The following is a 14,079-nucleotide window of genomic DNA, read 5'->3' as shown; positions in this document are numbered from 1 at the left end:
TGCTCTCCTCCTGCCCGCCCGTTTGCTGCCCACGAGATGGCAGCAATATGTTTATGAATAATGCAGCAGAGGCTGCAGCCCATTTCCATTGCGGGAGCTGCAGAGCGCCGCTCGCTCCTTCAGCTGCAAAACAAAGTAAAAACCGCGCAAGCCCCCTCCTCCCCTCCCCGACCGCACAGCCCGCTGTGAATTCGGCCAAAAAAACAATGGGAAAAATAAGCTGCTCCTCTGTCACGCTGCCCGGGTCGCTTTCTCGTGTGGGGTCGGCGTTTTGCAAGGCACAAGGTGCTTCCTCTGCTCTCACAGATTTGTCCAGGTCCTTGTGCTCAGCCGTGCTTCTGTCCCTGGCAAAATTATGTCACACGCACATTAAGCATTAACTGCTGCTATGTTTTATTTCTGCAGCACAGAAAATGCCTGTGGCTTGAAATAAATATTTTCTTTTCTGATGGACAAATAACATCTGCACTTGTGAAAGCTGCAAGCGTGGCTGTCACAGGCTAAGTGATTCAGATAATTTCTTGAGAAGCACATGTGTATGAGCACACACAGACACTCGTACCTATCACGGGCACTCACGTATCAGCACTTGGATTTGCCAAAGGATGGGCTCTTAAAAAAGCATAGTGAGCTGTTACAATAATCACTTTTAGCAGACACACTTCTATGTACACATAATGTCAGATTGGGGGGAATGAACATCGTGAGATTTAACAATCAGCCTGGTTTCATGGAAAATTTAGGCTTGCTTTTCAATTGGATTTTGGAATTCTGCAGCATTTAGAGAGACCCCAGGCCATGGCCTGCAGTGGGTACCACACTGAGGTGATGTGCAGTGCCACAGACAGCAGCACCACAGCACCCTGCTCAGGGCAGCTTCTGCTTCAACCAGCCTTTCAAGCCTTGCCTAGACCTTCATGATTTGTTCAAGTCACACTTTTCAATAGACATCTTTTTTTCCTGAGATATTTTTAGGATAATAATTGGGGGGGGAAAAAAAAAATGTATGTGCCGAGGTAATATCATATTTAGCTACAAATCAAAGTTTTTTTGAGAATTTTGAATCTTATTTCAAGAAGCCAACTATAGCAAAATATTTTTAATCAGGAGTAGACCTCACTATTGCTTTTCAGCAATTACACCTTTTTCACATCATTAAAATAGCTGTAATTAAATTTTAATATTTTCTTTTAATAATATCAAAATACTAATGTTCTGATTCTGTAGCCACAAAATACACAAGGCCTTAGTGACATAATTAAGGGTTTGTGTTACCCTAAAGCAGACTCAGAAACCTCAGCAAGTGAGGAAAATAGATTAATTATAACATTGTGACACCTCTAACTTAGCTGTTTGGTTTGTCCTTTTTATGAATAAAGTTGCTGCTCCTTGAAATCCTATTACAGAGGTTAAATTGGTAAAGAAGTCCCCTAAAATTCTATTACAGAGGTTGAAGACTCAGTTTCCCAAACTTTTTAAATGCACAGTGCTGTCAGTCGAGTTTCCTCCTGTTGATTGTTTGTCTATTTCCAAATTGATTATAGGTTGAATATTGAACTATCAAAATATTGAAATATTTTTGTATGTTATAGAAATGGGTTTTTTCATTTTTTTTTAAAGGTTTCTTATATGAAGTCAAAGTCTTTACAGTTTGTGTGTTCCTGTCCTTGTAATAGCTTTGTTTGTTTCACTGGGGTAATGACATCTGTCCCTCTTTCTGTCACTTTTTTGGGGGGGAAACTGGCTTTATTACCTGATATTTCTTATAAAATGAATCACATCAAGGATTTCTGTGGCCATGATGACTGAGCAATCTGAAATCCAGCTCACTTTCCACATGTGCTCTTTGGGCTAACATGACTAACATCAGACTGAAGAGTGAGACACTGGTGAGAGAAGGTCAAAGCCTGACCCTTTTTCACCCAACACTTCTGAAAGAAAGGTACAACTTCATATTCCAGAGTGTTTCAGTTACCAGACTCTTGCTTATTCTCAGTTAGATAAGGATCTTTTCCTTCCTCAGCTGATTTTTCTGCTTGTTCTGCTCTTTACTAACCAGGGACATCTCAACACCTCCTTGGGTCCCAGAGCAGCCACTGTCAATACAGGTGGTTACACTTAAATCTTTCTCAGACACAAAAAATAAATTAAACAACAAAAAATAAAATTACCAAAGATCCCTAAAGCTCTCTCCTCCTCATCACCTTAAAATATCGTATTAGAGTCTTTAGAAGCCAAAGTGACTTCTCAATTGTATAAGGTTTAAAATGCATATTATGTGCAATTTTCTACTTCCTGTAAAATTTTCCTAACAATCAAGGCTGGTTTTCCTCTTTCACTGTGTACTCTCACTCATACTTTTCACTTTTGTTCACCAAAATAAGCAATAAATCTTATGTGACATTCAAAGTAAAAGAAATTAAGGAAAATACAACTGAATACATGAAAAAAAAATGCATTCATGGGTTTTAGATCAGAAAATAGTAGACATGTTGAGAAATCAGAAGATTATCTGCATTCATTGTTTAGGTTTTACTGAATATTTTGGCAGGAGCTTTGCCAGTAAGGTCATTAACAAGGGAGTTAGAAGAGAACTAGAACCACAATTGTGAGGCTGTTCCACATTGCTGTGCTCAAGATCTCCAGATTACAACAACAGAAAGGGTGCTCATGTAAAATCACAGAAAGGTTTGGGTTGGAAGGGACCTTAACTGGTCTCATTCCATGGGCAGGGACACCCTCCACTCCAAGCCCCATCCAACCTGGCCTTGGACACATCCAAGGACAGGGCAGCCACAGCTTCTCTGGGCACCCTGTGCCAGGCCCTCTCCACCCTCACAGGGAAGAATTCCTTCCCAATGTCTCATCTAACCCTGCCCTCTGGCAGTGGGAAACAATTTCCCTTTGTCCTGGAACTCCAGGTGCCCAAAGTGGGAGTCCCACCTCCCTCAAACTGATGGCCATGATTCTTTTGAAGATGAAGACCATTCCTTGCTTTTGTGTTGTTTTTTTTAAAAAGTTTGTTATTTAAAGAATCTCTTTCTGACACCACATAATGACTGTGTGGTGTGGCCAAGTTTTTTAATCAGGCAACAACATATTCAGGTCTCTGGGATAGAAATTAAACCTCAGCCACAGCAGTGAGGTCCAGAAGTGGATGAAATGGTATTTTAAGATCACAAGAGGTGAGTAGCAGATTCAAAGCCAGCAAAGGCTCCTGCACAACTTGGAGCTGAATGCAAGAGCACTCTCAGGCTCAGGAAATGGGACCAACTCTGGGATAGGTTTTGGGTGGGAACATGCTCCAGCTGCTGATAAGGACCACCACAAGACTGCAAGGTGGCTTTTGTAGATTTCCCTCCTGTGCACAGCATTTATGTTTAAAAACACACAAAGAAACCCAAATACCAATCCCAACCCAAGCCCCTCCACATGGCGCTCTCAGTGCTTCCTCTGGAGAGATCATGGAAACAAAAGTGATCCCTCCCATGGCAGAAAACAGTGACTTAAACCATTCCTGGGAGGCATCCAGACAGTATCCTGATCCTACAGTATGTGGAACAAAATAGCTTATCATTCAGATTATGCGCCTGGACAAAGCTGGAGAGCTTCAAGGACAAGGGAGTTACCCAGGATCAGCACCACAAATGTTATTATATATGAAACAGCTGCAAGATAAATTCTTTCATATTACACATAGGTGCAGTTGTACTTTCAGCTGTCTCACTGTTGGAATACTGTAGGCCTTATACAGCTTTCTCTATTTGTAAAATACACTTACACTTCTTAGTTGGGTATGATTGAGTAACCTCTTACATCTGCAGTGCACTGAAACAAAAAACACTATCACACCACATCTGTGGCAAGAGCCCAGCCATACAACCCCAGAAATTCCTCAAATGAAACCTTCCTAAAAGTGAACTTGGTGAACAGGGTAAAATTATGACTAAAGAAACCAAAAAATGCCTGTTAGTTAAATGAATGGTGCTATTAAGAGAACAAAGCCCCTTGATAGGTTCATAAATATGCTGCTCGCGACCTTTTTTGTACTTTTCACCTCTCTCTTACTTTGCCTTTTCTTTTTTGAATTATCTGAGAGAAACCTCCCAAAACCTCTTCAAGGAAACAGTGTACAACCACAGGACTTTGTGCTAATGAACCCCCAGAATTAAAAATCCAGAGGTCAAGAGCACATCTTCCATGGAGTCTGGGCTGAATTTCAAATTAAAAGGCTGTTTGACTTAGAGGTTGAGTAAAAGAGGGGGAAGAATAAGATCCAATTGAAAAGTTTACTAGAAGTAGGAAATATGGAATATTGGGAAAAAATCTGCAAATTAGCCTCGTTACTGGTGTTTCAACAACCATATCAGTGCTGGCTGAAAAGCAGCCCATTAAGTTATTTTCTTTTTTGATAGCCCACATCAAAAAACACCTTCCCAATATCAAACTAAGTGAAAAAAAAAGGCAAGAGAAGAACAACAGAGCGACACAGGCGCTGTTCCTGTTCCAGTTGCTGACTGACAACACTGCCATCCCTTAACATGGTTTTATTTAGTTATTACAACCATCTCTCTGTAAATGACACTTAGGATTATTTAAGATTATGTTGTAATCCTTTTAATCCTCAGTGCTTTAAATTTCAGGCTAAACACCAAAGAGCAAACTAGCACTTAGCAGAAATATTTAAAGCATGTGATTTGAACATAAATCTTCTTTTATTCAGCACTCCTCCGATGAAGACCTAGTGCATCACATCACTCAGCCAGCAAGAACAAACAGCAAGTATCTCACTGAAAGCTGCTACCTTTCCTCACATCATGGGAAGCTGTTTCTAGCCAGGTCTTCCTTGGTGCCTGTTACATCATCAATAAAATAAATGAGAGGAAATCAGGAGGTTATATTCTATGAGATGTGCATATTTTCAGTTACTATTAAGGAAAAGTTGAGGGGGAAAAAAAAAAACCCACATAATCTGTTCATCAAGAGCAGAAATAGATTGCATGCACAAATTGGATAGTGTGAGACAGATCAGACTTATCCTGTTAAAAAGGGAGTAGCTCAATTAAAATGAGAGGAGTAACACTGCTGAAAACATCATGATCAAGACCAGAAACCCAAATCTTCCTGCCTGAATATCATTTAGTTGCAGTTTCCTCTTTTTTTTTTCTCCCTGCATCGATCATGTTTCCAATTAGTTTTTCTTTATGATACTCCTATGCTCCATCTCCTTGCTGCTATCCATTAAGTGTCATCTGCTTAGATTTTAAATCCAAGATTTCCTTCTTTTTCTTCAACCCAAAATTTAAATAGTCATTTTCCATTTATGATCTATAATTCATGAACTCAAATTGAGCACCCTTGCTAAATCAAACGCAAAATTCTGCACCTACTCCTAATACAACACATTAGCACAAAGCAACCACTGCTCTGTTTGAATGAGAATAGGTGGTTTTACTAGAAAGTAATGAAAAAAAATGCCAACTATGTTTTGATGGGCTTTGAAGATATAATTATACTTATTTCTGATCTTTTCAGAGTTAAGCATCTAATATGTTTAATCAAATAGCAATGCAATGCATCTATATTTAGCTTGCAAAAAAAAAGAGTAAGAAAGCATTAAAGAAAGCCACCCATGTTGTTTTCATTTGAACAAACCTATGAATAAGTAGACACACACTATCAATTTTATTCCCACCCACGAGGAATAAGTAGATCAGAAGAAGTGTTTCCTGAAATATTCAGTTTCCAGGTACAAACTGACCTCTCTGCTTTCGAACTCGCCTTGGATTCCCTCCAGACTATCTCACAAATCTTCGCTCCCTCTCCAGTCCCCTTCCCACTCTATCTGCTCATGTAGCACCAGTCTCGTTCAGTCCCTTCCTTTCCCAAAATGTCACCACTACTGGTGCCAAAGCCTTCTCCTCTTTCGCTCTTACCATCTGGCACAGTCTTCTTGTAGCTCTCTGTCTAAACAATGCTCCATCCCTTTTCAAAATGTGTCTTAACATATGTCCTTCCTCCCATGCTTTTACTTCTTAATGTCTCTCCCACTCACTTATTGGCTTGATGAAGACACATTTTAATGGGTTCAAACAGTAGTGCATGAGTTTCCTTTCTCACATTATTCTGATTCAGTGGAGTTACACCTCACACGAACAGAAGTGAGAAGAAAAGGCACTGCAGAGCCTTCGTACCACCAGTTTGGTAAATCAATAACAGAGCTTCGTTTGTCTTTACTTTGGAAATGTATTAGCTGCAATGAATCACCGCTCCAAAACGCATTTCCAAACAGGAATTTTGCTTACTGCAAAATGAGAAATAAACCCTAGAAGCTCAGAAGACCCGTCAGTGTGCTCAGGGGGTTGCAGGAGTGAAGGCTAAGGTTATACTTAATCACATTCCAAGTGAAAAAGCTGAAGATTGACAGCAAAACCAAAATATTTATTCTAAAAATACCTAGGAAATGACAAAGCCCCAAGTGTTGTCTCAAGACAACCTGAAAGATGTGGGGGGTATAGAAGCATAAGTCTCTCTGTCTCGGAAAAGAGGAATATTTCTAAATATTCCATGTGCTTTAGAAAGATGTCTAGAAAAATAAACCTTGAAAAAGCCTCTGTAACACCCAGTTGACCCAAAGAGATTTCTTTTTAAGAAGCCACGTACAGGCCCTTAGGGGGTTTTTTTATGTGTAGTGGTATTTTTTTTTTCTTCCACCCCAGACCCAGACACAGTTGGTTCCTCCAGCATGTCTCATTGGTCATGATGCCAAAGGACTCTCTGGTAACTAACAGGATCTTGACCCTGACATGTTCCCTCCTGCGTCTCTCCCCCCTTTATTGCTTGTGTTGTTAAACATTTTAAATGTTAGAACTCTGGGAAACAACTCGGCTCATAGAGAATAATATTTTGATGTGGCTTGATGCAACATTTAGTGAAACAGAAAAAAAACAACAAATCCTTTCTGCTGATATTCATGGGAGCTGGATTATGTCCAAAACCTGAAGATGTTGCAATAAACTATTTTAGCCCCTAGATCCTGGAATGTTAACCTTGCAGTAATGCTTTTCCCCTCCTTTCATCTTCTTGGGCCTTGATCCTCCCTTTCAATTCAATGGGATTTGGATGAAGGAATTAAATAATATTATTTTCCATCAATGAAGAATAGTCCTGTGAGAAATACATGTCTTTCTCTGCTGGCCCTGACAGAGGCAAGCTTTTAAAATCCTCCCCTCCCCTTGCAGAAGTGAACCTGGGTCATCACCGTCTGAGGACCCTGAGCAGCAATAAAAATAAACAGAGTAACCGCACTGCGTTGGAGCCGTGCTTGTATAAGCAGTTTGAAGAAGTTGTGTTTATGGAAGTCCTCTAGGTCAAGATTCTAGGCCTGAACCCAAAGCAATTACCTACTAAGTTTTAAAAACAAATTGAATATAGAGCATTAATCAATAAATCAACAGGTTCTCAAGTGTTTAGGAGACTCAGTCATCAGAAATCCTTCTCTTAGAAAAATAGTAAACCGATGCTGGATAAAGTGTTACACTCCTTTACTGGTAAGGAAAATGCTGTATTAAATCAGGCTCTAGTTATTAAAATCAGGGAAATAAAACCTACCTCTTCACAGAGTTCAGACTCAAATGAGCAGTGGAATTCTTTGTCTCTTACCTGAAAGACATTCTTTCTGCTGGATTTCTCTGAGGTCCACTCAATGCGAGCACCACACAAATCCACACACTCAGGTTTGTATCCCGGTTTCTGGAAAAGAAAAAAAAATAAAAAAATCAACATGAATATGGCCTGACTTTTCACAAATGGGGAGAGTTATCAGATAAAACAAGAATAGATCAAGTTAAAGTGACAGGATGTTGTAACACAGCTGCTGATACTGCTGAAAAGAGCTCATTATATACCCTGGTATTGTTAAATAACCACACTTGGGGTGTCTTAGTGCAGAAATAAAGTTCTTACATTAGAACATCATTTTAAAAGCAATTAAATGGTTTAAAAAACAGTCTAGTGTAACATATAGTAGATCAAAACCCAAATGCAGACACATGGACCAGCTATTTTCAATGCTTACTTTGCCAAACCCTCTTGAAGAGTCATTGAGTTTAAAGGAAAAATTTTGTGGGTTTTCCAAATGCAAATTTAAACTGATGCAACTGGAAAGGACAGAAATTAGACAAGAACGTACATCTTATCTCTAAGACAAGCTATCTCCTTTCTCCAAACAAATTATCATTTCTTGTTCCTAAAAAAGGAAGAAAAGGCTTCGAGGGCATGTGTGACACCCAGAAAGAGCTCAGCACAAGGGCTGATACTTCTCAGTGTCAGTCCACGCATCCTGGAGTGACACAGCTCTGCCTCCCCTGCTCCTCCATATGGATGCAAGTAATTCAAAGAGCAGATTTGTTTGCCTGTATCATTTACGTTGCTGGGAGTTGGTGTAAAGCACAATAATCCTCATTTGCCATCGAAGCTCCTTCTCCAGGGACTCTGCCTGTGCAGCAGTTCTGGCAAAGCTCATGTAGGCTTTGTAGATTGGGTTGCTGCACATCCTACTCAACAGAAAAAATACTACTCTTAGCAATAAAAAGCACCACTAACTCCCTTTTGGGTAGGGGATGGAGTGATAGCCACATAATTTAATTAATCAGCTTGATGCAACTATTTTCTCTGATGCACTTAAGCCACAGTTACCCTAAAAATGTCATTAGTGATACAGAAAACAGACTTTATAGAGTTAAGAGTGGCCAGTCCAGCACCAGCCACAGATTTCCAAAAACTGCTCACTGAATTTCTCCGATGTTGTTATTAAAAGCTAAAGTATGTGTGTTCTCTGAGATGCCTTTGAGATGGGAGGAAAGAACCTATTTAGGTTAAAAGGAGCAAAGAGATCCTGGTCAAGTGATTTGCAGGCGTAGTCTCTGGAAGTTTTCAGTACTGGGATTGTAATTATGTCCTCCAATTGCCAAACCATAAAACCACAATGGTTAAGCTCCACTAAAACTGACAGTCCTGTGTGCCTTTGTTCCTTTTTTTTTTACTATTATTATTATTAATTTTTTTAAGAGAAGAAATATACTCTTCAAAACAGAAGGATGTTCTTGTGGTTAAACCACTGGAAGAAAAGAGCTTGGATTTCTTTTTCCCCACCTCTGCCTCAAATTTCCTGCCTGGCCTCGGACAAGAGCTTAGTCTTTCCAATTTTTTATGAACAGATCAAAACTGCAACACTGAGACTTGGTTTTGCAAAAATGTTGTGAAATTTAGTCAGCTAATATTTGAGTGGCAAAAATTACAAAGTTGGAAATAAACCCAAGCACCGATATATTAACCATAGCAAATAAATATTCAAATTGTGGAGGAAATGAATGAGTTTTCAATATTCCAATACTTTTATAAATAGGGCTATGAGGTTTAGATCCTCTCCAGGACTCCATGAAATGTCCAGATCTGCACCACACAGGCAGCTCTGCAACCCATCAGGAACACACAACACGGGCTCCTCAAAGTGGGTAATCTTACTTCCTTTGGAAATAAAAAAAAATTGCCCACATGGATAGTTTGGGTCTGAAAATACTTTAACAAAGAGGGGCAGCATTCTGCCAGAAGCAGAAAGAGTTGAGAAATTTTGGAAACACATGATGAGATTAAAAGAAGAGATTAACATGTAGACAAAGAAGCAGTTTTTTGATAGTGAACATTACTGGCTACAGAATATTTTCCTGAGGAAAACTGTCATGGAACACTGAAGGGAGAAAAAGCAATGAAAAGCCCAGAGATGCTGCAGAAAGATGGAATAGTGAACTCAGTAGTATCTCTATTGTTGTCCAAAAATATGTGCAACAGCATAACCTGGACCGTTTGTGCACCCAGTGAACACACACTGTGATTTTGCTGCTGTTGCAGTACTCTGGAGTTTGTTTACAGCTCTGATTTTGTAATAAGCAGAAGAAAAGTACAAGCATGTGCATCTCCCTCTCCAGAAAGGATGGGATGCAGGCTTGTGGTGTGGGAAAGATGAGCAGGCTTCTGCTATGTGCAATAATTATTTGAATCAGTCTCTTTCTCTGGGGGAAATAAATATGAATTGAGTAACCTGGTCTCCATCCCCATAGCAGGGGAGTGGAACAAAATGATCTTTAAGGTCCCTTCCAACCAAAACCATTGCATGAGTCTATGAAAACTTATCCTTTGGAGAATTTATCAGTTCTGACCTCAATGTGTCTATGAACTCCTGGATATGGCATAAAGTCTGAAGCTTCTGATGAACATTTCATGTGAAATCATTCAGACACATTGAGCCTGTAACTGCCCATCACTCTTGTGCTGCACACCTGGGGAGCACCCACTGAAACCCACCAGAACCCCAGGAAACCCATGGGAAATTCATTTTGGCCCAAGCATTTCCCTGCTACAGAGCTGCTTATGCAACACCCAGAGACCCTGGGAGGGAGCAAGTTAAGGTGACTGGGAAGCCTGAGCTCTCCATGTCCTTGCTTTGTGTTCTGCAGTCAGAGCAATTATGTTATATCAATGTTGTTGCAGGGGGTTATGCTGTAAATTGATACAAGTGTCTGCTAGGATGAAATCTTCCTAAACATGAATATGGATTTCAGCAGCATTTTCACTCGCTAAATTACTTTGCAGATGGGCTAATAACCTGAGGTTAAAATAACCTCTGTTGAATAAACTATCTGAGGGAATAAAGTGACTACATTTTCTTGGTCAGAAAGACCAACTGATGATAGAATTTAATGCTGGTAAGGAGGAATGGAGCTGTGATTCATTTAGATCACAATGTCCTTATTTTAAAATGAAGAGCTAGTTAAATCCATAAGAATGGTTAAAAAAACCAAAATACAAAAACCAAAAACCAAACAAAAAACCCAAAACAAACACCAGAGAAATAGTATATTAAAGCCAGGACCGCAAATGATCAAGGCAGCAGCAAAAGTTAATGATTTAGCTACATGGGATGCAAACTTGCATTTTCAGTAGTATTTGTAAACAATCTCATTTTCTGAATCTCTCCTCTGTGTGCTTTAACTGCTGTGCTCTATCCAATAAGTCCAGATTTTGTCACCAGCTTCACCAGAAAGCAAAACAATGGATCCCAGTCCTCTCCATGAAAAGCAACAGCAAAGTTGCCACAGTGGGTCCTGCACCTACAGTCACACACAGGAACAGCAAAACCTCCTTTTAGATATTGTTAGTTCTTTGATTAAAACATTACTAAAGATTTATGCAGGATAGAATTTTAGATCACCTCTAAATGCTGTTTAGTCCCATTCCCATGAAAAGAGGTATGATTAGAGGTGCTCCCATTTCCCTCTCTCCTGTTGCCTTTGTTTTGTGGAATATCATTCCTCTTTTAATGATGCTGTCTTAGTCTAAATTTTTGCTCCAAGTACAGTATTTAATAATTAATGAATTAATATCTTTAGAATACAAAGGAAGTTTAATCTTTTTGTTAAGTCATATCATTTTCCTGCTAACAATAAAAATGCTTTGTTATAATTCATATTATTGTGAATGAACATCACTTCTCTTACATTATTTAATTAATGGTTGAGTTTCCCCCTTTTCCAAAGTAAACTAAAACTAGAAAAATAAAATAAAATTAGTAAATAAATAGCTCCTAATGAATCTTTTTTTTTTTTTTGTACTAGTCCCTTTCCAGTCTCAAAATTATATCTGGTTGTTTGCAAAGGAAATAAGCACTGCATTTACTTTACCAGATTAAATAAGCATGGCAGTTTAGTTTTTTTTGATGTGCAAAATTTGGGTTTAGGAAATTGGGTTATAAGATTTTGAACACTGACAGCTCTTGTTGTTTTCAAGCTTTACCCAATTTGTTTATTTACTGTTACATTTAAGTTTCATGCAACAGACAGAAAAATGTAACTTTAACAGATTTTTCTCACCTAGTGAACATTGAGTCACAGCCTCAGAGTACAAATAAGCATGGAATAAAACAAAAAAAACCCCACTTTTTTATTTTATTCCCCAGAATAGGAAAAATACAGGCTCAATATGTCTGTGTTCTTCCTAACACAGGAGGCAGGAGATTTTATCTCCCTGATAAAATGAACACTGGTGGTGACTGAGGCTTCAGGGAAAGGGACTGACCTCTCAGAAGGTCCCGTTTCATAACGCACCATAACATAACATAAACATCACTTTTTTAGTTAAACCATTTGATATCTGGGCCAAAACCCCATTCTCCAGGCAGGTCTAATTTAGTATCCAAATCCCTAAAGAACCTATGGGGATTTTATCCATGTGGAGGAGTCTCAGAGTAAAATCAAGCCTCCTGTGTGTTAAATTTCCACTGGTTCATATATCTCCTGGAATCTGGGTGAGGGCTTGCCAAGAGAGGGAAGAGGTAGCAGGTAGAGGTGTAAGACACTTAGTAAATTATAAGGATAGTTCTAATGAGTTCACCTTAGACATTTTCCTTTTTCCAAATAACATGAAAGTCAAATTTAAGGAAAACAGGTCATTCTGAAAAAAAATAATTCAAACTTTTCTGTTTTCATGGCTACAGAGAAGTTGTGTTTTCCAGAAGGGCTAGCACAAACACAAGCAGAAAGTGCAAGATTTAACCCTTTATTAATTTTTATTATTTCATCTCTTAGTTCTGGGGTTTTTTTCCTACAAAACTCACCTTTTTTCGAAAAATATAAGACATGAAAAGGTGCTCTTCAAGGCTGATTTTATGACAGGTGGCATTGATAGATCCAGGATTTATAGAAGAATGGTTTGCATCACCTGCCACAGCAAAAATAACTTATTGTTTGTGACTCCTGCCAAAGAGAGCACCTTTGCGGCCACCCATCAAACCAATGAGATTTGGCAGGTTCGATCAGGCCTTGAGAGCCTTTCACAACAGGGCTCTGTCAAACCCTCCCTTCACTGCCCACAGTGTCACAGAGCCACCAAATCTCCCTTTTGCTGCCCACACCGAGGTTGGGCGGTGCCCAGCACCCAGGGGACACGCGCCGCCACCGCTCGCGCGACAGAGCTGTCACATCTCCCCAGACGAAGATGGGTGGCCTTTCCTTGGGGCACAATAAAAAGGTACTGCAAATTTCACTTTGTAGTAACTACAGGCTACAGAAATTGCATTAGCTGCATTAGATGGAGTCATAGAAATATTCAGGAAGGTTAGAGGGATATGGTGGGTGTCACATTTATACTGTGATAAAAAATCACTTTGCTAACTTAGAATGTTTTCTGCTTTGGTAACACCCTATATTAAGGTGCCATTTATAAATAATTTATTATTATTTATTAATGTATAAGCCACTTTATAGGATGGTAGATAACAACTTAAATTCATGTATTAAAGATGCACATGCATGGTTTAATACAATTTACGCCTCACAATATCCTTTGCAACAGATTCTCATCGCATCATCTGTTCAGCATTTATTACTAATGCATTTTATAACACACTTTATAATACGTCATTTGGGGAAGTAGCTGCATTTAGTGATCATTTTCATAAATAAGAATAAAGCATTTATAAGTGGCACCTTAATTTAAAGTGTTACCTTCACATTACTGGGCAGTCACTCACCATTTGTCTCACTTAGCAATTACTCTCAAAATGCACCTCTTAATAAAGGACGTGCTGTGTCCTATTTCCTCACATGCACTACATCTGATTAAGAGCTTATCAAGGCATTTTTCCTTCATCTGCTCTCAAACCTTTGAAGTTGCCAGCTCCGTCTAAATTTTGTCTTTTGTAAACACCAAAATTTTTATATTGAAATAATAGCTGCCAGGAGATTGAGGATATTGGATGGTTGATTGCCTACCAGGTTGGCCAGCGCTGGCTGCTTGGATTCTTTGTAGAATTCCATTTTCCGAGCAGTAAGAACAATCCAGGAAGTGGACCAATTTTTCCTTAGAAAGAAAATTTAAAAAAAAAAAAAATTAAAAAAAGAAAAAAATTGTGAGACATTTAAGCAGGAGGTAAAAGATATTTCATTTGTAGACTTGGCTTTTAATTATTTAAACATAATATATATCAATATGTATGTATGTCAGAAACAAAAATGATCTAAAGTC

General features: G+C 39.0%; 1 protein-coding gene across 3 annotated transcripts in view; it reads right to left on the bottom strand.

The window, feature by feature from the left end:
* The window catches only part of ARHGAP15 (Rho GTPase activating protein 15), a 322,532-nt gene that overhangs the window by 256,622 nt on the left and 51,831 nt on the right, over positions 1 to 14,079 (bottom strand). For all 3 annotated transcript variants that reach the window (XM_015635331.3, XM_015635332.3, XM_015635330.3), the window contains 2 exons: positions 13,827 to 13,914; positions 7,663 to 7,752 (listed from right to left, as the gene is read on the bottom strand). In XM_015635331.3, coding sequence (XP_015490817.1) covers positions 7,663 to 7,752; positions 13,827 to 13,914 — 178 coding nt within the window. The remainder of the gene's footprint in view (positions 1 to 7,662; positions 7,753 to 13,826; positions 13,915 to 14,079) is intronic.

This window comes from Parus major, chromosome 7, assembly GCF_001522545.3.
Source record: "Parus major isolate Abel chromosome 7, Parus_major1.1, whole genome shotgun sequence".
Lineage (NCBI taxonomy): Eukaryota > Metazoa > Chordata > Aves > Passeriformes > Paridae > Parus > Parus major.
The sequence above is the reverse complement of the archived record's forward strand: the minus strand, read 5'-3'. Positions and strand labels throughout refer to the sequence as shown.